Below are 19,774 nucleotides of genomic sequence, written 5' to 3' on the forward strand. Positions count from 1 at the left end.
GCCGAGGTCGAGCCGGGGCGGGGTCGTGGCAGGCCGAGGTCGGGTCGGGCCGGGGCAGGCCGAGGTCGGGCCGCGTGAAGTCGGGATAGGGCCGAGGTCGGGGCGGGCCGAGGCGAGGTCGGGGTCGGAGCAGGACGGGGTCGGGCCATGCGAAGTCGGGTCAGGGCTGGGTCGGTGCGGGACAGGGCAGTCCGAGGTCGGGCCACGCGAAGTCGGGTCAGGCCAGGGCGGGATCGGGGCAGTCCGAGGTCGGGGCGGGGTAGTGGTCGGGCCAGGGCGGGGTCGGGGCAGTGGTCAGGCCATGTGAAGTCGGACCGGGTCGGGGCGGGCTGAGGCCAGAGCCGGGTCGGGCTGGGACGAGGTCAGGCCGCACTATGTCGGGGCAGGCGAAGTCGGGGCGGACGAAGTCGGTTTGCCGAGGCGGGGGGAGTCCGAATATCGGAACTTTTCCGGTTTCCGGACAACCCCGCCACGGATCGGCCTAGTGTCCGGATTCCGGAACTCTGGATTTTTGGAGTTCGAACCTGTATTAACTTTTATGGGGAACCTCTATATGTCAAAAAGTCTCGGCAATATTCAGGTTCAGGCCCACCCCAAAAAATAGGTTAAAAGTGACTTTCTGGAAGCTTGTAGTCAGAGAGAGAAGGAGGCACACAGACAGAAGGCGAGAAAGAGAGAGAGACTGTGAAGGAAACCCTCGACAATAGGAAGAACAGAATAGCTCACCGTCTGTCCGATCGATCGATTTCAACTATTGTTACGGTCGTATGTTTTTACTATATTCCATCTTAAACTCTGATTAAACACAATTATGCACCATATTGGTTTGCACTCGAACTTGATTATTTAAAGTGACCAGAAATAGCTGTAAAGAGGCAATTTCTAACAAGCTCCCATTTATATCAAGAGGGAGGATCCGGATAGTGTCGCTCTGCCTACAGACATTGATCCACGAGTGAGCCAGTTGTGAGCACTCGAGGTAGGCTCACCTGTGTGCTCCGTGCCTCATTAAATGAGGCTTTGTGCGTGATCGATGCATTGAATATTATGTCACTATTAATCCCTTTTTGTCAGTCCAGTTCATGATGAACAACTTGTTTTTCAGTTACTACAGTTAACAGTCTAGGCATTGAACTGGGGTAATAGTTCTACTCAAGACCTTTAAATTGGGCAGGAACCCATTGCTCACATCAGCTCTGAGATTTCAGGTTATAAAAGAAAGTCTGACACATGCCCTGAAATTCATAAGAACATAACAAATTAGAGCAGGAGTAGGCCATTGGGCCCCTTGAGCCTGCTCCGTCATTTAATACAATTATGGCTGATCCAATCATGGACTCAGGTCCACTTCCCTGCCCGCTCCCCATAAACCCTTATTCCCTTATCAGTTAAGAAACTGTCTATTGCTGTCTTAAATCCATTCAATGTCCCAGCTTCCACAGCTCTCTGAGGCAGCGAATTCCACAGAACCACAACCCTCTGAGAGAAGAAATTCCTCCTCATCTCAGTTTTAAATGGGCGGCCCCTTATTCTAAAATTATACCCCCTATTTCTAGTCTCCTCTATCAGTGGAAACATCCTCTCTGCATCCACTTTGTCAAGTCCCCTCATAATCTTATACGTTTCGATAAGATCACCTCTCATTCTTCTGAATTCCAATGAGAGAGGCCTAACATACTCAACCTTCCCCATAAGTCAACCCCCTCATCTCCAAAATCAACCGAGTGAACCTACTCTGAACTGTCTCCAAAGCAATGATATCCTTTCTTAAATATGGAAACTAAAACTGTACGCATTATTCCAGGTGTGGCCTCACCAATACCCTGCATAACTGCAGCAAGACTTCCCTGCTTTTATACTCCATCCCTTTTGCAATAAAGGCCAAGATTCCATTGGCCTTCCTGATCACTTGCTGTACCTGCATACTAACCTTTTGTGTTTCATGCACCAGGATCCCAAGGTCCCGCTGTACTGCAGCACTTTGCATTTTTCTCAATTTAAATGATAACATGCTCTTTGATTTTTTTTCTGCCAAAGTGCATAACCTCACACATTCAAACATTATACTCCATCTGCCAAATTTTTGCCCTCTCACTTAGCCTGTCTATGTCCTTTTGCAGGTTTTTTGTGTCCTCCTCACACATTGCTTTTCCTCCCATCTTTGTATCGTCAGCAAACTTGGCTACGTTACACTCGGTCCCTTCATCCAAGTCGTTAATATAGATTGTAAATAGTTGGGGTCCCAACACTGATCTCTGCAGCACCACACTAGTTACTGATTGCCAACCCGAGAATGAATCATTTATCCCGATTCTCTGTTTTCTGTTAGTTAGCCAATCCTCTAACCATGCTAATATATTACCCCCAACCCCGTGAACTTTTATCTTGTGCAGTAAACTTTTATGTGGCACAATGTCAAATGCCTTATGGAAGTCCAAATACACTACATCCACTGGTTCCCCTTTATCCACCCTGTTCTTTACATCCTCAAAGAATTCCAGCAAATTTGTCCAGCAAACTACCCCTTCATAAATCCATGCTGACTCTGCTTGACTGAATTATGCTTTTCCAAATGTCCTGCTACTGCTTCTTTAATAATGGACTCCAACATTTTCCCAACCACAGATGTTAGGCTAACTGGTGTATAGGGCTCAGGTTTCGGCCTGAGTTGCTCCTATTTTTTTGGAGCAACTAGTTTAATATGGAGCATCTTAGAAATTGCAATTCTCGGTATTTAGTTTGCTCCAGTGAGAATAGTTCCATTTTAGAACAGATTTTTTTTTTCAAAAGGGGGCCTGTCCAGCCACTTACGCCTGTTTTGCAAGTTTAGGCAGCGAAAACTTAGAATGGAGTAAGTGTAAATTTTTGTACGCTCAGGAAAACCTTGCCTGCACTTATAAATCAGGCGTAGGGAATGAGAGATGGGGAGGGGCCGGAGTGGGAGTGAAGTTTACAAGCATTAAACACTTCATTTTTACAAATAAAGAGCCATCATCAATAATAAATGATAAATAAACCAATAAATCAATCAAAAAAAAATTTAAAAAGAAAAAAGAAAAAAAAATTAAAAACATCAATAAATAAAAAATTTAGTTTCTACTCACCGACTGCAGCACCGGGAGCCCTCCAACAGCGTGCTGGGACGGGCCCCCCCCCAGTGTGTCTCTCTCTGTCTCTGTCAGTGTCTCTCTCTCTCTGTCTCTGACAGCGAGGGGAGGGCGGAGGAGGGGAGGCGGTAGGGTGGAGGGGGGGGAGGGTAGGGAGAGGGTGGAGAGTTGAGGAGAAAGGAGGGGGAGGGGAGGGAGAGGAGGGGGGAGGGGGGAAGGGGAGGGGGGGGAAAGGAGGGGGGGAAGAGGAGAGGGGGGGGGAAGAGGAGAGGGGGGGGGAAGAGGAGAGGGGGGGGAAGAGGAGAGGGGGGGAAGAGGAGAGGGGGAAAGTGGGGAAAGAGGGGGGGAAAGTGGGGAAAGAGGGGGGGAAAGTGGGGAAAGAGGGGGGGAATGTGGGGGGGAAAGAGGGGGGGAATGTGGGGGGGAAAGAGTCGGGAGGGGGGAAAGAGTCGGGAGGGGGGAAAAGAGCCGGGAGGGGGGAAAAGAGCCGGGAGGGGGGCAAAGAGCCGGGAGGGGGGCAAAGAGCCGGGAGGGGGGCAAAGAGCCGGGAGGGGGGCAAAGAGCCGGGAGGGGGGCAAAGAGCCGGGAGGGGGGCAAAGAGCCGGGAGGGGGGCAAAGAGCCGGGAGGGGGGCAAAGAGTCGGGAAGGGGGAAAAGAGTCGGGAGGGGGAAAAGAGTCGGGAGGGGGGAAAGAGTCGGGAGGGGGGAAAGAGTCGGGAGGGGGGAAAGAGTCGGGAGGGGGGAAAAGAGTCTGGAGGGGGGAAAAGAGTCGGGAGGGGGGAAAAGAGTCGGGAGGGGGGAAAAGAGTCGGGAGGGGGGAAAGAGTCGGGAGGGGGGAAAGAGTCGGGAGGGGGGAGAGTCGGGTGCGGGGAGAGGAGGGAGGGAGGGAGGGAGGAAGGGGTGGAGGAAGGGGTGGAGGAGGAAGGGGTGGAGGAGAGATGGGGGAAGAATAGAGGGGGGGGAGAGGAGATGGGGGAAGAGGAGAGGGGGCCGAGGAGGAACAGCTGAATGGGAGGGAGGGAGGGAGGGGAGGGAGCGGGACCTGAACGGGAGGGGTGGCCGAGTCTGATTTTCGTCACCCTGGGAGCCCATTTGGCCAGGGCTCGGGGCGGCGTGCTTTGGGGGCGAGGAGCTACTGCACAAGCACGCACGCTCTGGTGCGCATGTGCAGAGGTCCCGGCACTGATTTCAGCGCCGGGACCTGGCTCCGCCCCCCATGCGTTGTGCTGCACTGCACCAAGGGCCTGGATCGACCGGACGGAGGGGAGAATACCAAGGTAAATAATAGGCGCGTTTCTGTTCTAAAAAGTCGCTGCACCACACAGAGATGCACCGTTCCAACCCTGGGGGCAAACTTGGGCCCCATAGTTTCCTGCTTTTTGTCTGCCTCCTTTTTTAAGTAGGGGTGTTACATTTGCAGTTTTCCAATCTGCTGGGACCTTCCCAGAATCCAGGGAACTTACAACCAATGCATCCACTATCCCTGCCGCTACTTCTCTTAAGACCCTAGGATGCAAGCCATCAGGTCCAGGGGATTTATTCGCCTTTTAGTCCCATTATCTTACTGAGTACCACCTCCTTAGTGACTGTGTTAAGTTCCTCCCCACCCCCATAGCCCCTTGACTATCCACTCTTGGGATATTTTTAGTGTCCTCTACCGTAAAGACTGATACAAAATATTTGTTCAGAGTTTCTGCCATCTGCATGTTCCCCATCACTAATTCTCGTCCTCTAAGGGACCAACATTTACTTTAGCCACTCTTTTCCTTTTTATATACCTGTAGAAACTCTTGCTATCTGTTTTTATATTTAGTGCTAGTTTACTTTAATAGTTTATCTTCCCTTTCTTAAACATTTTTTTTAGTCATTCTTTACTGGCTTTTAAAAGCTTCCCAATCTTCTGTCCTCACACTAGTTTTGGCCACTTTGTATGCCCTTGTTTTTAATTGGATACTGTCCTTTATTTCTTTAATTAGCCACAGATGACTATCTTTTCTTTTACACCCTTTTCCCCTCACTGGAATATATTTTTCTTGAGAGTTATGAACTATGTCCTTAAATGTACGCCACTGTTCATCAACCGTCCTACACTTTAATCTATTTTCCCAGTCCACTTTTAGCCAACTCAACTCTCATATCTTCATAGTTTCCGTTATTTAAGCTTTGTACACTGGTTTGAGATACAGCTTTCTCGCCCTCCATCTGAATTTGAAATTCAATCATGCTATGGTCACTCATTCCAAGGGGATCCTTTACTGGGAGATTGTTTATTAATCCTGTCTCATTACACAGGACCAGATCGAAGATAGCCTGTCCCCTAGTTGGTACCGTTACAGACTGCTCAAGGAACCGTTCCTTATGCACTCTTCCTCAAGGCTGCCCTGACCAATTTGATTTGTCCAATCAATATGGAGGTTAAAATCACCCATGATTATTGCTGTTCCCCTTTCACAAGCCCCCACTATTTCTTGGTTTATACTCCGACCAATAGAGTTGTTACTGTTAGGGGGCCAAAAGACTACGCCCACCAGTGGCTTTTTCCTCTTATTGTTCCTCATCTCCACCCAAACTGTTTCAACATCCTGATCATCTGAACCAACATCATTTCTCAGTATTGCAGTGATTCCATCCTTTATCAACAGAGTTACCCCACCTCCTTTCCTTTCTGTCTGTCCTTCCGAATTGTCAAGTACCCCTGAATATTTAGTTCCTAGTCTTGGTCACCTTGTAACCACGTCTCTGTTAAAGCTATCAGATCATACCTATGTGTATCTATTTGTGCTGACAGCTCATCTAATTTGTTACGAATGCGGCATGCATTCAGATAAAGAGCTTTTAAATGTGTTTTCCTACTATTTACTTCTGCTATGGCCCCAGTTTCTGATACACTCTTATGTTTATAGATCCTGTCCCTTCCTATCACGCTCTGGTTTTCCTTTCCCCCAATGCTACCCTGTTCTTAATGCCTTCACCTTGTTCTTTGAGCTTTTAGGTTTCTGCTCACCTGAACCCCCCCCCCCAATTAGTTTAAAGCTCTCTCTCTGCAGCGCTAGTTATTCGGTTCGTCAGGACCATAGCCCCAACACGTTCCAAGTGGAGTCCATCCTGACGGAACAGCTCCCTCTTACCCCAGTACTGGTGCCCCAGGAACCAAAACCCATTTCTTGCACACCAGTCTTTGAGCCACGAGTTTAACGCTCTGATTTTATTGTATTTAACATGGCTCGACAAGGTGGATGCAGAGAGGATATTCCCACTCATAGGGGAAACTAAAACTAGGGGACATAGGACAAAGAATAAGGGGCCACCCATTTAAAACTGAGATGAGGAGAAATTTCTTCTCTTAAGAAGGTTGTACATCTGTGGAATTCTCTGCCCCAGAGAGCTGTGGAGGCTGGGTCATTGAATATATTTATGGCGGAGATCGACAGATTTTTGAGTGATAAGGAAGTAAAGGGTTATGGGAAGCAGGCAGGGAAGTGGAGCTGAGTCCATGATCGGATCAGCCATGATCTCATTAAATGGCGGAGCTGGCTCGAGGGGCTGTATGACCTAGTCCTGCTCCGATTTCTTATGTTTTTATTTAATGTAATTCACATAAAGGTCACTGTGAGGGAGCAGCGGGCACAGGTCACTGTGAGGGAGCAATGAACAGGTCAGTTTAACCGCACGGTTTGCAGTGGATGGGCTCTATTCGGAGATGGATCACTAAGTGGATCACATGAAGTGGATCACATGAAGTGGATCACATGAAGTGTTAGCTTTCCCTCGCGATTTCTGAAGTCATTTCATTAGTTGAGTGTGTGGCTGGTGTTTCTTGTAGTTACCATGGCCAAGTATAAAAGCATTCCGTTTCAGTACTGCAGCCTTGAACACAACAGGCCAATGCTCAACACACACTGCAATACGTAATCATTGTTTTTTTTATATATAAATTTGTTGGAGGGATTGTTTGAAATGAATATACAGTGTTGCGTGGGGGTGAGGTATAATGAATACTTCCCATTGAGGCTTGTTATATTAATATTACACGTTGTGGAGCATTCACCTGGAACACTGCTTGACATTTTCACAAACTTACTGCCTTTTACTTCATGGTCCAATGTTATTGAGAGAAATACTACACAGTGAAAATATAATATTGTCATTTGTAAAAAGTTAACTAGTCAGTCACCTGAAATACATATTGGAATAGTCACTTCAGCTGAAGTAACGTTTGGTTATAACCATGAGATCTTCTCATGGATCTATGTGGTCTTCACCAGTTTTTAAGAAAAGATGACCAACAGTTTTAGACTGTTATTCACGAAGGAAGACACAAATAACCTTCCGGATGTACTAGGGGACCGAGGGTCTCGTGAGAAGGAGGAATTGAAGGATATCCTAATTAGGCGGGAAATTGTGTTAGGGAAATTGATGAGATTGAAGGCCGATAAATCCCCGGGGCCTGATAGTCTGCATCCCAGAGTACTTAAGGAAGTGGCCCTAGAAATAGTGGATGCATTGGTGATCATTTTCCAACAGTCAATCGACTCTAGATCAGTTCCTATGGACTGGAGGGTAGCTAATGTAACACCACTTTTTAAAAAAAGAGGGAGAGAGAAAGCAGTTAATTATAGACCGGTTAGCCTGACATCAGTAGTGGGGGAAATGTTGGAATCAATTATTAAGGATGAAATAGCAGCGCATTTGGAAAGCAGTGACAGGATCGGTCCAAGTCAGCATGGATTTATGAAAGGGAAATCATGCTTGACAAATCTTCTGGAATTTTTTGAGGATGTAACTAGTAGAGTGGACAAGGGAGAACCAGTGGATGTGGTGTATTTGGACTTTCAAAAGGCCTTTGACAAGGTCCCACATAAGAGATTGGTGTGCAAAATCAAAGCACATGGTATTGGGGGTAACGTACTGGCGTGGATAGAGAATTGGTTGGCAGACAGGAAGCAGAGAGTCGGGACAAACGGGTACTTTTCAGAATGGGAGGCAGTGACTAGTGGAGTGCTGCAGGGCTCAGTGCTGGGACCCCAGCTCTTCACAATATACATTAATGATTTGGATGAGGGAATTAAGTGTAATATCTTCAAGGTTGCAGATGACACTAAGCTGGATGGCGGTGTGAACTGTGAGGAGGATGCTAAGAGGCTGCAGGGTGACTTGGACAGGTTAGGTGAGTGGGCAAATGCATGGCAGATGCAGTATAATGTGGATAAATGTGAGGTTATCCACTTTGGTGGCAAAAACACGAAGGCAGAATATTATCTGAATGGCGGCAGATTGGGAAAAGGGGAGGTGCAACGAGACCTGGGTGTCATGGTTCGTCAGTCATTGAAAGGTGGCATGCAGGTACAGCAGGCGGTGAAGGCAGCAAATGGCATGCTGGCCCTCATAACTAGGGGATTTGAGTATAGGAGCAGGGAGGTCTTACTGCAATTGTACAGGGCTTTGGTGAGGCCTCACCTGGAATATTGTGTTCAGTTTTGGTCTCCTAATCTGAAGAAGAACGTTCTTGCTATTGAGGGAGTGCAGCGAAGGTTCACCAGACTGATTCCAGGGATGGCTGGACTGACATATGAGGAGAGACTGGATCAACTGGGCCTTTATACACTGGAGTTTAGAAGGATGAGAGGGGAACGCATAGAAACATATAAGATTCTGACGGGACGGAACAGGTTAGATGCGGGAAGAATGTTCCCGATGTTGGGGAAGTCCAGAACCAGGGGACATAGTCTTAGGATAAGGGGTAGGCCATTTAGGACTGAGATGGGGAGAAACTTCTTCACTCAGAGAGTTGTTAACCTGTGGAATTCCCTGCGGCAGAGAGTTGTTGATGCCAGTTCATTGGATGTATTCAAGAGGGAGTTAGATATGGCCCTTACGGCTAAAGGGATCAAGGGGTATGACTGATGTACCATGACACCCAGGTCTCGTTGCACCTCCCCTTTTCCGAATCTGTCACCATTCAGATAATAGTCTGTCTCTCTGTTTTTACCACCAAAGTGGATAACCTCACATTTATCCACATTATACTTCATCTGCCATGCATTTGCCCACTCACCTAACCTATCCAAGTCACTCTGCAGCCTAATAGCATCCTCCTCGCAGCTCACACTGCCACCCAACTTAGTGTCATCCGCAAATTTGGAGATACTACATTTAATCCCCTCGTCTAAATCATTAATGTACAATGTAAACAGCTGGGGCCCCAGCACAGAACCTTGCGGTACCCCACTCGTCACTGCCTGCCATTCTGAAAAGTCCCCATTTACTCCTACTCTTTGCTTCCTGTCGGACAACCAGTTCTCAATCCACGTCAGCACACTACCCCCAATCCCATGTGCTTTAACTTTGCACATTAATCTCTTGTGTGGGACCTTGTCGAAAGCCTTCTGAAAGTCCAAATATACCACATCAACTGGTTCTCCCTTGTCCACTTTACTGGAAACATCCTCAAAAAATTCCAGAAGATTTGTCAAGCAGGATTTCCCTTTCACAAATCCATGCTGACTTGGGCCTATCATGTCACCTTTTTCCAAATGCGCTGCTATGACATCCTTAATAATTGATTCCATCATTTTACCCATGACTGAGGTCAGGCTGACCGGTCTATAATTCCCTGTTTTCTCTCTCCCTCCTTTTTTAAAAAGTGGGGTTACATTGGCTACCCTCCACTCGAAAGGAACTGATCCAGAGTCAATGGAATGTTGGAAAATGACTGTCAATGCATCCGCTATTTCCAAGGCCACCTCCTTAAGTACTCTGGGATGCAGTCCATCAGGCCCTGGGGATTTATCAGCCTTCAATCCCATCAATTTCCCCAACACAATTTCCCGACTAATAAAGATTTCCCTCAGTTCCTCCTCCTTACTAGACCCTCTGACCCCTTTTATATCCGGAAGGTTGTTTGTGTCCTCCTTAGTGAATACCGAACCAAAGTACTTGTTCAATTGGTCTGCCATTTCTTTGTTCCCCGTTATGACTTCCCCTGATTCTGACTGCAGGGGACCTACGATTGTCTTTACTAACCTTTTTCTCTTTACATATCTATGGAAACCTTTGCAATCTGCCTTTATGTTCCCTGCAAGCTTCTTCTCGTACTCCATTTTCCCTGCCCTAATCAAACCCTTTGTCCTCCTCTGCTGAGTTCTAAATTTCTCCCAGTCCCCGGGTTCGCTGCTATTTCTGGCCAATTTGTATGCCACTTCCTTGGCTTTAATACTATCCCTGATTCCCTTGATAGCCACGGTTGAGCCACCTTCCCTTTTTTATTTTTACGCCAGACAGGAATGTACAATTGTTGTAGTTCATCCATGCGGTCTCTAAATGTCTGCCATTGCCCATCCACAGTCAACCCCTTAAGTATCATTCGCCAATCTATCCTAGCCAATTCACGCCTCATACCTTCAAAGTTACCCTTCTTTAAGTTCTGGACCATGGTCTCTGAATTAAATGTTTCATTCTCCATCCTAATGCAGAATTCCACCATATTATGGTCACTCTTCCCCAAGGGGCCTCGCACAACGAGATTGCTAATTAATCCTCTCTCATTACACAACACCCAGTCTAAGATGGCCTCCCCCCTAGTTGGTTCCTCGACATATTGGTCTAGAAAACCATCCCTTATGCACTCCAGGAAATCCTCCTCCACCGTATTGCTTCCAGTTTGGCTAGCCCAATCTATGTGCATATTAAAGTCACCCATTATAACTGCTGCACCTTTATTGCATGCACCCCTAATTTCCTGTTTGATGCCCTCCCCAACATCACTACTACTGTTTGGAGGTCTGTACACAACTCCCACTAACGTTTTTTGCCCTTTGGTGTTCTGCAGCTCTACCCATATAGATTCCACATCATTCAAGCTAATGTCTTTCCTAACTATTGCATTAATCTCCTCTTTAACCAGCAATGCTACCCCACCTCCTTTTCCTTTTATTCTATCCTTCCTGAATGTTGAATACCCCTGGATGTTGAGTTCCCAGCCCTGATCATCCTGGAGCCACGTCTCCGTAATCCCAATCACATCATATTTGTTAACATCTATTTGCACAGTCAATTCATCCACCTTATTACGGATACTCCTTGCATTAAGACACAAAGCCTTCAGGCTTGTTTTTTTAACACCCTTTGTCCTTTTAGAATTTTGCTGTACAGTGGCACTTTTTGTTCTTTGCCTTGGGTTTCTCTGCCCTCCACTTTTCCTCATCTCCTTTCTGTCTTTTGCTTTTGCCTCCTTTTTGTTTCCCTCTGTCTCCCTGCATTGGTTCCCATCCCCCTGCCATATTAGTTTAACTCCTCCCCAACAGCACTAGGACATTGGTTCCGGTCCTGCCCAGGTGCAGACCGTCCGGTTTGTACTGGTCCCACCTCCCCCAGAACCGGTTCCAATGCCCCAGGAATTTGAATCCCTCCCTGCTGCACCACTGCTCAAGCCACGTATTGATCTGCGCTATCCTGCGATTCCTACCCTGACTAGCACGCAGCACTGTTAGCAATCCCGAGATTACTACTTTTGAGGTCCTACTTTTTAATTTAGCTCCGAGCTCCTTAAATTCGTTTCGTATAACCTCATCCCTATTTTTTAACTATGTCGTTGGTACCAATGTGCACCACGACAACTGGCTGTTCTCCCTCCCTTTTTAGAATGTCCTGCACCCGCTCCGAGACATCCTTGACCCTTGCACCAGGGAGGCAACATACCATCCTGGAGTCTCGGTTGCGGCCGCAGAAACACCTATCTATTCCCCTCACCATTGAATCCCCTATCACTATCGCTCTCCCACTCTTTTTCCTGCCCTCCTGTGCAACAGAGCCAGCCACGGTGCCATGAACTTGGCTGCTGCTGCCCTCCCCTGAAGAGTCATCCCCCCCAACAGTACTCAAAGCAGTGTATCTGTTTTGCAGGAGGATGACCACAGGGGACCCCTGCACTACCTTTCTTGCTCTACTCTTCCTGCTGGTCTTCCATTCCCTATTCCCCTTCTCCTGCGGTAAGACCAACTCGCTACACATGCTACTCACGTCATTCTCAGCATCGTGGATGCTCCAGAGTGAATCCACCCTCAGCTCCAATTCCGCAACGCGGACCGTCAGGAGCTGGAGGTGGATACACTTCCCGCACACGTAGTCGTCAGGGACACCGGAATTGTCCGAGTTCCCACATGGTACAGGAGGAGCATAACACCCGACCTAGCTCTCCTGCCATGACTTAACCCTTAGGTACACTTAAATTGGCAACAACAATGTTAAAAGTTACTGACTAATATAAAAAAGAAAAAGAAAAACTACTCACCAATCACCAGCCAATCACTTACCCCCTAGGCTGTGACGTCACCTTTCTGTTTCTTTCTACTTCTTTTTTGCCTTCTCTCTGTAGCTGCACAAGTACACCTTTTATAGGCCTCTGCTGATCCCCGGACTCACGCCTCACCAACGAACTCCCGACGCCTCTCGCGGCCTTTTATAGGCCTCTGCTGATCCCCGGACTCACGCCTCACCAACGAACTCCCGACGCCTCTCGCGGCCTTTTATCGGCCTCTGCTGATCCCCGGACTCACGCCTCACCAAAGGGGTGCTGAGGTGAAGGATTAGCCATGATCATATTGAATGGTAGTGCAGGCTCGAAGGGCAGAATGGCCTACTCCTGCACTTATTTTCTATGTTTCTATGTTTCTAAGATTGTGCACATTATTGCACTGATTACTTGGGACCTGTACTGCAATGGAGCAACATTGTTTGAAGATATGGATTTTTATTATTTATAATTCTATGTGCTAGTTTATTATTTTCCTGCCTCTAAAGTTCTCAAAAGACAGGAATTGCAGATGCCTCATCAACACAGAATTGTATGTGGTGGGTTTATCACAGTATTCGTAGTAAACTCTTGATACTTGGCTTCTCAGCTTCAGAGTGAGCCCAAATACTTCAGGGTCTCTGATTATTTGATATTGGGGTCAGAGAGCGTAAAGTTCAAATCAGAATCCAGTTCGGGAACATCCAAATTGCATGCGAGGCCAATGTTTGAGTGTTGATTCGTACCCAATATTGGGACCCAGCATATATTGCACGTGTTGAGCTAACAGATTCACTAACCTGACCCTGTGTAAAGCCAAGCAGTGGATCCAGCATTGCCACCCGTTTCCTGTACTGTAGCGCGTTTAAGGCACAATAGTATTGTAAGGAAGACTGATGCTGTCTTTTCCTCGCAGTAGCTACTTCTGCTACTGCCTCCGCCTTCAACTGAAAAACACAAGCCATGTGAATGCGTTGGGCTATTGTTCCAAGAAATGCTTACAACCTTTTCCTTGCAAGTATACATTGCTCAAACATGCATTCCCTAACGTGCAAGCCTGATCTTTAAATTAAGTTATCTATGGAGACTGTTGGTGTGCCAGGATAACAGGAGGAAAGATGTGCATGTCCCTTTAATGACATTTCCCTTTTATATGCCTTTATTAAATAATGCCAGGATATTTATCACCATTTAAACTAAAGACAGGAAGGTAACATAAGGTTGCAAGAGAAAACCTAGAAAAGAAACTTAATGTAAACTAATAAAAACTTGTTTGATTAATAATTCATTACATATAAAAACACCGGGCCTGAAATTGCGCTCCTCATGGGCGTGTACGAGGTGCACACGTGCCCGTGGGGTCCCTGCAAGTTCTGGGTTTACATGCGAAGTGCATGTGCCTAAACCCGGAACTTGATCGGTCAAAAAAATTATTTTGACAGATCCACCACATCCAAAAGTAAAAGGCCTCATCGGGCGGCGAGTTGGGCTACTTGCCCAAATCCTGCCCAGCGAATGTCCGCCAAAGACTAAAGGCCTGCTTTTATCAGTGCAAGCTTTTAAACTACAGAAAAATAATTTAAAAAAAAGTCATCTAAACATTTAAAATCCTGTTAAATAAAGCAAGTTTATTTTTAGAGCCGTTAAAATATGTCAATTTATTTTTCAAAAATTACATTTTTGTTTTAAATAATTAATTAAATTCCATTTTTATTAATTTGAAATGTGTGATTTTTTTTTTAATAGTTATTTTCAATGTTTCTGTGTTTTTGGGGTATTCCCATTCATACTTATGTACAGAATTACCATAAGTATGAATGGGGATCCCCCTACTCGGATAGGTTGGGCCGGTCCACGTGATCCCATTGATGCGTACGAAACCATTACGTTCCTGGGATATGCGTGAGTCGACAAAGGCCTTCACGTAGAGGGCCATGAGCCTCCAGGACCACCAGGTAGAGTCATAGAAATCTTTCTGGTCGTAGGTATCCGCCTGCAATTTCTGGGCCATTATGAAGGTTTTTTTTTAAATGAACATACCTAGATCTGCAGAGGATAATGAATAAGCTATATGAAGCAACAGTTGCAAGTTCTGTTTATCCCACCCATTTAATATAGTAAATTAACATATGCTGTAATTAGCTGCAACGGGGGCTTTAAATCCAAAAGGGGCTTTAACTCACCCCACCACAGCCGTTATCTGGCAGGATAGTTAATATCAAGGTGGACCACCTCTCAAATTGCAGCAATTTGTTTTGTTGAAAATATTGGTTTGATGAATGAACAGAGGCATATTACAAAATTTTCACAAGCCATATGTTGTCAAAATAATGGTCAGGCTAATGGTGTTGCTGTTCTTTAGGTGCAAATAATGATCAGGCTAAGGGCGCTTGCTGTTATTTAGGCCTGAATAGTACAGCAACTTCAGACGAGTGGTAGATGCGGATTCAAAAGATCCAAAAGTTGCTGACGGAGATGCACCGCTCCAAAGTTAGCTTCGCTATAACGGCACCTCGCTGTCTGCCTCACCATTCACTCGCAGAATGACGTTGCTGTATTTGCATGGTAGCTACAAAAAGTTAGTATGTCCTTTTAACGCTGTGGTAAGTGTTAATTACTGCCAGTCAACCTCTCTGGTACTGAAAATGAACTATTACAAATATGGAGTCTCATTCCTTCAGCTTTTAATTGTTGTTGGAGATTTTTTTTAAATGTAAAATATAATTTTACTTCCTTTGCCTTTTTTTTTCCTTTCCCTCTCTTTGGGGCCAAGTTTCGGCCTGAGTTGCTCCTGTTTTTTTGGAACAGAATTTATTTTTCAAAAGGGGGCGTGTCCGGCCACTTACGCCTGTTTTCAAAGTTTAGGCAGTGAAAACTTACTCCAAACTAACTTAGAATGGAGTAAGTGAAGATTTTTGTACGTTCGAAAAAATCTTGTCCACACTTTAGAAAATCAGGCATAGGTTACAAATTAGGCGTAGGGAATGGTGGGGGAGGGGGCGTTTAAAGGGAAGTTTACAAACATTAAATACTTCAGTTTTACAAATAAATAGCCATCATCAATAATAAATGATAAATATATCAATAAATCAACCAATAAATCAATCAAAAAAAATTAATAAAAAATAAAAAAAATTTAAACAATCAATAAATAAAACATTTTCTACTTACCGACTGCAGCACCGGGAGTCCTCCAACAGCGTGTTGGGACGGTCCCCCCAGTGTGTCTCTGTCAGTGTCTCTATCTCTCTGTCTGTGAGTGTGTCTCTCACTCTCTGTCTGTGTTTCTGACAACGAGGGGAGGGGGAGAAGGGGGGTGGGAGGGGGAGGGGGAGAAGGTGGGTGGGAGGGGGAGGGGGAGAAGGGGGGTGGGAGGGGGAGAGGGAAAAGGGGAGGGGGAGGGGGAGAGGGAAAAGGGGAGGGGGAGGGGGAGAAGGGGGGTGGGAGGGAGAGAGGGAGAAGGGGGGAGGGGGAGAAGGGAGGGAGGGGGAGAAGGGGGACGGGGAGAAGGGGGAGGGGGAGAAGGGGGAGGGGGAGAAGGGGGAGGGGGAGGGGGAGAAGGAGGAGGGGGGTGGGGAGGAGAGGGTGGGGGGGAGGAAGATGAAGGGTGGGGGGGGAGGAGGAGGAGGGGGGAAGGGAGGAGGAGAATGGGGGAGGAGAGGGGGGGAGAGGGGAGAGAGTGGGAGAAGGGAGAGAGGAGGGAGGGAGGGAGGGAGGAAGATAGGAGGGAGGGAGGGAAGGAGAGAGGAGGGAGGGAGGGAAGGAGAGAGGAGGGAGGAGGGAGGGAGGGAAGGAGCGAGGAGGGAGGGAGGGAAGGAGAGAGGAGGGAGGGAGGGAAGGAGAGAGGAGGGAGGGAGGGAAGGAGAGAGGAGGGAGGGAGAGAAGAAGGCTGAATGGCCGGGCCCAAGACATCGGGTTGGATTTACAGGTAGGTGGCGTCGGGGGGGGGGGGGGGGAGAAAGAGAGTCGCGGAGGTCCAGAGGGGGTAGGAGGGAGAGACGCAGAGGTCGGGTCGGGGCGCAGGGGGGGGAGCGGAGGTCGGGTCCGCTGGGGGGGGGGGAGCAGAGGTCGAGTCGCCGGGGTGAGGGGGGCGGAGAGCGGGGGTCGGGTCGGGTGGTAGGAGCCTTATCCACACAGCCCCAGTGAGGCCATTCGGCCAGGGCTAGGGGCTGCATGTTTCGGGCCCCTCCCACAGTTTTGGGTGCCTGGAGCTACTGCACATGCGCGCGCATGTGCAGAGGTCCCGGCACTGTTTTCAGCGCAGAGACCTGGCTCCGCCCCCCAACAGCTCTTGCTGCGCTGCGCCCAGCTCCAGCGGACCTGCAGGGAGCCGGAGAATAGGTGAGTTTTTTTTAGGCGCACTTTGTGGTGCGAAAAACGGGCGTCCAGATCTGGGCTGCGCCGTTTTAGGCGCGGCCCGAAACTTGGGCCCTTTATTTCTCTTTCTGTATCTAATTTGACACTGAATTTACCCACTCTAATTCACCCTCCTTCTCAGTCCTTCCACTGTTAATTTGACAATTCTTCAATCTGTTTGGTTGATGAGATATCCGGTTGCCTGTCCTGTCAGGTCGCACATGCCCGGTTTCCCTCGCTGCGCTCTTACCAGCTTGCACTTTCAGCAACTGCCACTCAAACAACTTAAACCCCTAACCATGCAAGGGTAAGTCTGACGGAAGATCCCGTTAGCTACCCCGCCACAGCAAATTATGGCCCAATGTGTGCGATATTTAGTTATGAAACTAAGAGTGTTTGAATTCAGTGACTCCACATGCAGGGATGTAAATATTTGTGAGAGATCTTCGCTTGAGATTTTCAAGTTTGCACCCAAAACTGAAGGGAAAACAAAACTGTAGCCTCACATCCAATGAGAGGTGGAGAGGCAGAAAGGTTTAGGGAGGGAAATCCAAGTCCTAGGGCCCAGGCAGCTGAAGGCACGGCCGCCATTGGTGGAGCAATTAAAATCAGGGATGTTCAAGAGGACAAAATTGGGGGAGCACAGAGTCTCATGGAAGGGGGGGGGGGGGGGCGTGGAGATTACAGACATAGGGAGGGGCGAAGCCATGGAGGGATTTGAACACACGAATGAGAATTTTAAAATTTTAACATTGGCCCTGAAATCCCGGCCTCCCTGGGTCCGTACGGAGTGTGTACGGACCCGGGAAGACATCGCAGAAGCAATGCACATGAGCCGAAAACCGGCTTTTCCAATCTGTCAAATTTTGGCTTGACAGATCGCATGCATCTCGGCAACAAGGACATTGGCATAGGCAAGATTGCGGTATTTTCCCATCTCTTGCCCAGCAAATGTCCTTCAAACTCTTTCTCCTGGTAAAAGCAGGCACATAGCGTACTTTTACCAGTGTAAGAGTTTTAAAACATACAAAAACATATAAAAATAAAATTTAAAAAAACACATTTTAATGTTTAAAAATCCTGCCCACTCAGGTCAGTTTATTTTAAACCATAATTAAAAAACTTTATTTTAAAAATCGGAAAAATATACAGTTTTTCTAAGACATTTATTAACTTTAATTTAAATTAGTGATTTTTTTCCCGATTTTTTTATTGGTGTTTTGTTGTTTGGGGGAGGGGGGGGGAGTTCTCAATCATAATAATAAGAACTCCTGCTTATGGAGTTCCCATTATTATGAATGAGAAAATACTTTACCTGGATTGGCTGCCCAATGCCATGGGACTCCAGCTCCAGCTCTCCCTCCGTCCCGCCGTGCATGCGCTGCGATGCGCAGGGAGAGGCCTCAGGACCAGGAGCGCTGGTGGGCGCAGCAGGAACAGGTAAATGCGCATCTTTTCTCTAGAATTGAGTCGAACGCCCGCGGAAAGAAGGAAGCGGGATTTCAGGGCCAATTTCATCGCTCTTCCTAATATTTAGCTGGAGAAAATTTCGGCTCATCCAGAACTGGATGTCGGACAAGCAGTCTGACAATTTAGAGACAATGGAGGTGTCGAGAGAAGTGGTGGTGAGGTAGAGTTGGGTGTCATCAGCGTATATGTGGAAACTGACGCTGTGTTTTCAGATGATGCTGCCAAGGGGCAACATGTAGATGAGAAATAGGAGGGGCCAAGGATACTTGGGGGACACCAGAGATAACAATGTGGGAACTGGAAGAGTAGCCATTACAGGTGATTCTCTGGCTACGATTGGATAGATAAGAACGGAACTAGGCGAGTGCAGTCCCACCCAGCTGGACGATAGAGGAGGCGTTGGAGGAGGATGATGTGGTCAACCGTGTCAAAGGCTGCAGACGAGTCGGGAAGGACGAGGAGGGATGGTTTACCACAGTACAGTCACAGAGGATGCCATTTGTGACTTTGATAAGTTCTGTTTCAGTATTGTGGCAGGGCAGGAGCGGAAACCTGATTGGAGGGATTTAAACATGGAGTTCAGGGAAAGATGGGCGCGGATTTGGGAGGCGACAACACGTTCAAGGACTTGAAAGGAAAAGAGAGGTTTGAGATGGGGCAGTAGTTTGCAACGGAAGAGGGGTCAACTATGGAATTTTGAGGAGAGGGTTGAGATGGCAGATTTGAAAGCGTGAAGGACAGCACCTGAGGAGAGAGAACCTTTAAAAATGTCAGCTAATATTGGGATCAGGAATGGTTGGTCAGCAGTTTAGAGGAAATAGGGTCGTGGGAGCAGGAAGTGGCTCTCATGGACACGAACTCACAGAGGGCATGAGGGGAGATAGGAGAGAAACGAGAGAAGAATGCGAGTTCAGAGCTAGGGCAAGGGGGAACCTTAGAGGAAGTTTGACCCAGTGGGCTAGGGGAAGGGAGGGAAGTGGCAGAGGCAGCTAAATGGATGGTTTCAATCTTAGTGACATAGAAAAGCTATGGGGTTATCGTTGTAGTCCAGCATGATCCTGGAATAGTGAGCAGTTTTTGCAGACGAGAGCAGAACCCAATAGTACATTATGTGGTCTACCAAATCTGGCAGTGAATGCATCAACCAGTTGCCCGCCATGCATGTGCAAATCTGTGACGCTCGGATTTAAGGGAGCAGAGATAAGAAACAGCCACGGTGAGTGACAGAGAGAGAGAGAGAGAGAGTAATGGTTTCAATGGGGACTAGGGCATCAAAGGTGGAGGTAAGGGTGTGGTTGAGCAGATCAGTGGCTGTAGAAATGTTGTGGTGACTGGAGGGCCAAAGACTGGTCAGTTGGGATGTTGACAGTTGTAAGTGAATTGGGAGTATGTTTTTTTCCCGGGGCGGACACAAATGGAAGTAGGGTTAGGAGGGGGAAAGAGGGATGTGGGCGGAGAGCGATACACGGAAGTGTAAGATGGTCATAGTGTGATTAACACGATGGGTGTAGCAAGGCTACGTGAAATGGCAAGATCAAGGGAGTGGCCGTGAA

General features: G+C 47.4%; 1 protein-coding gene across 4 annotated transcripts in view; it reads right to left on the bottom strand.

The window, feature by feature from the left end:
* Positions 1 to 19,774, bottom strand: part of appl2 (adaptor protein, phosphotyrosine interaction, PH domain and leucine zipper containing 2) — a 268,088-nt gene that overhangs the window by 168,579 nt on the left and 79,735 nt on the right. For all 4 annotated transcript variants that reach the window (XM_070897644.1, XM_070897645.1, XM_070897646.1 and 1 more), the window contains one exon: positions 13,196 to 13,342. In XM_070897644.1, the coding sequence (XP_070753745.1) occupies positions 13,196 to 13,342 (147 nt within the window). The remainder of the gene's footprint in view (positions 1 to 13,195; positions 13,343 to 19,774) is intronic.

This window comes from Pristiophorus japonicus, chromosome 13, assembly GCF_044704955.1.
Source record: "Pristiophorus japonicus isolate sPriJap1 chromosome 13, sPriJap1.hap1, whole genome shotgun sequence".
Taxonomy (NCBI): Eukaryota; Metazoa; Chordata; class Chondrichthyes; family Pristiophoridae; genus Pristiophorus; species Pristiophorus japonicus.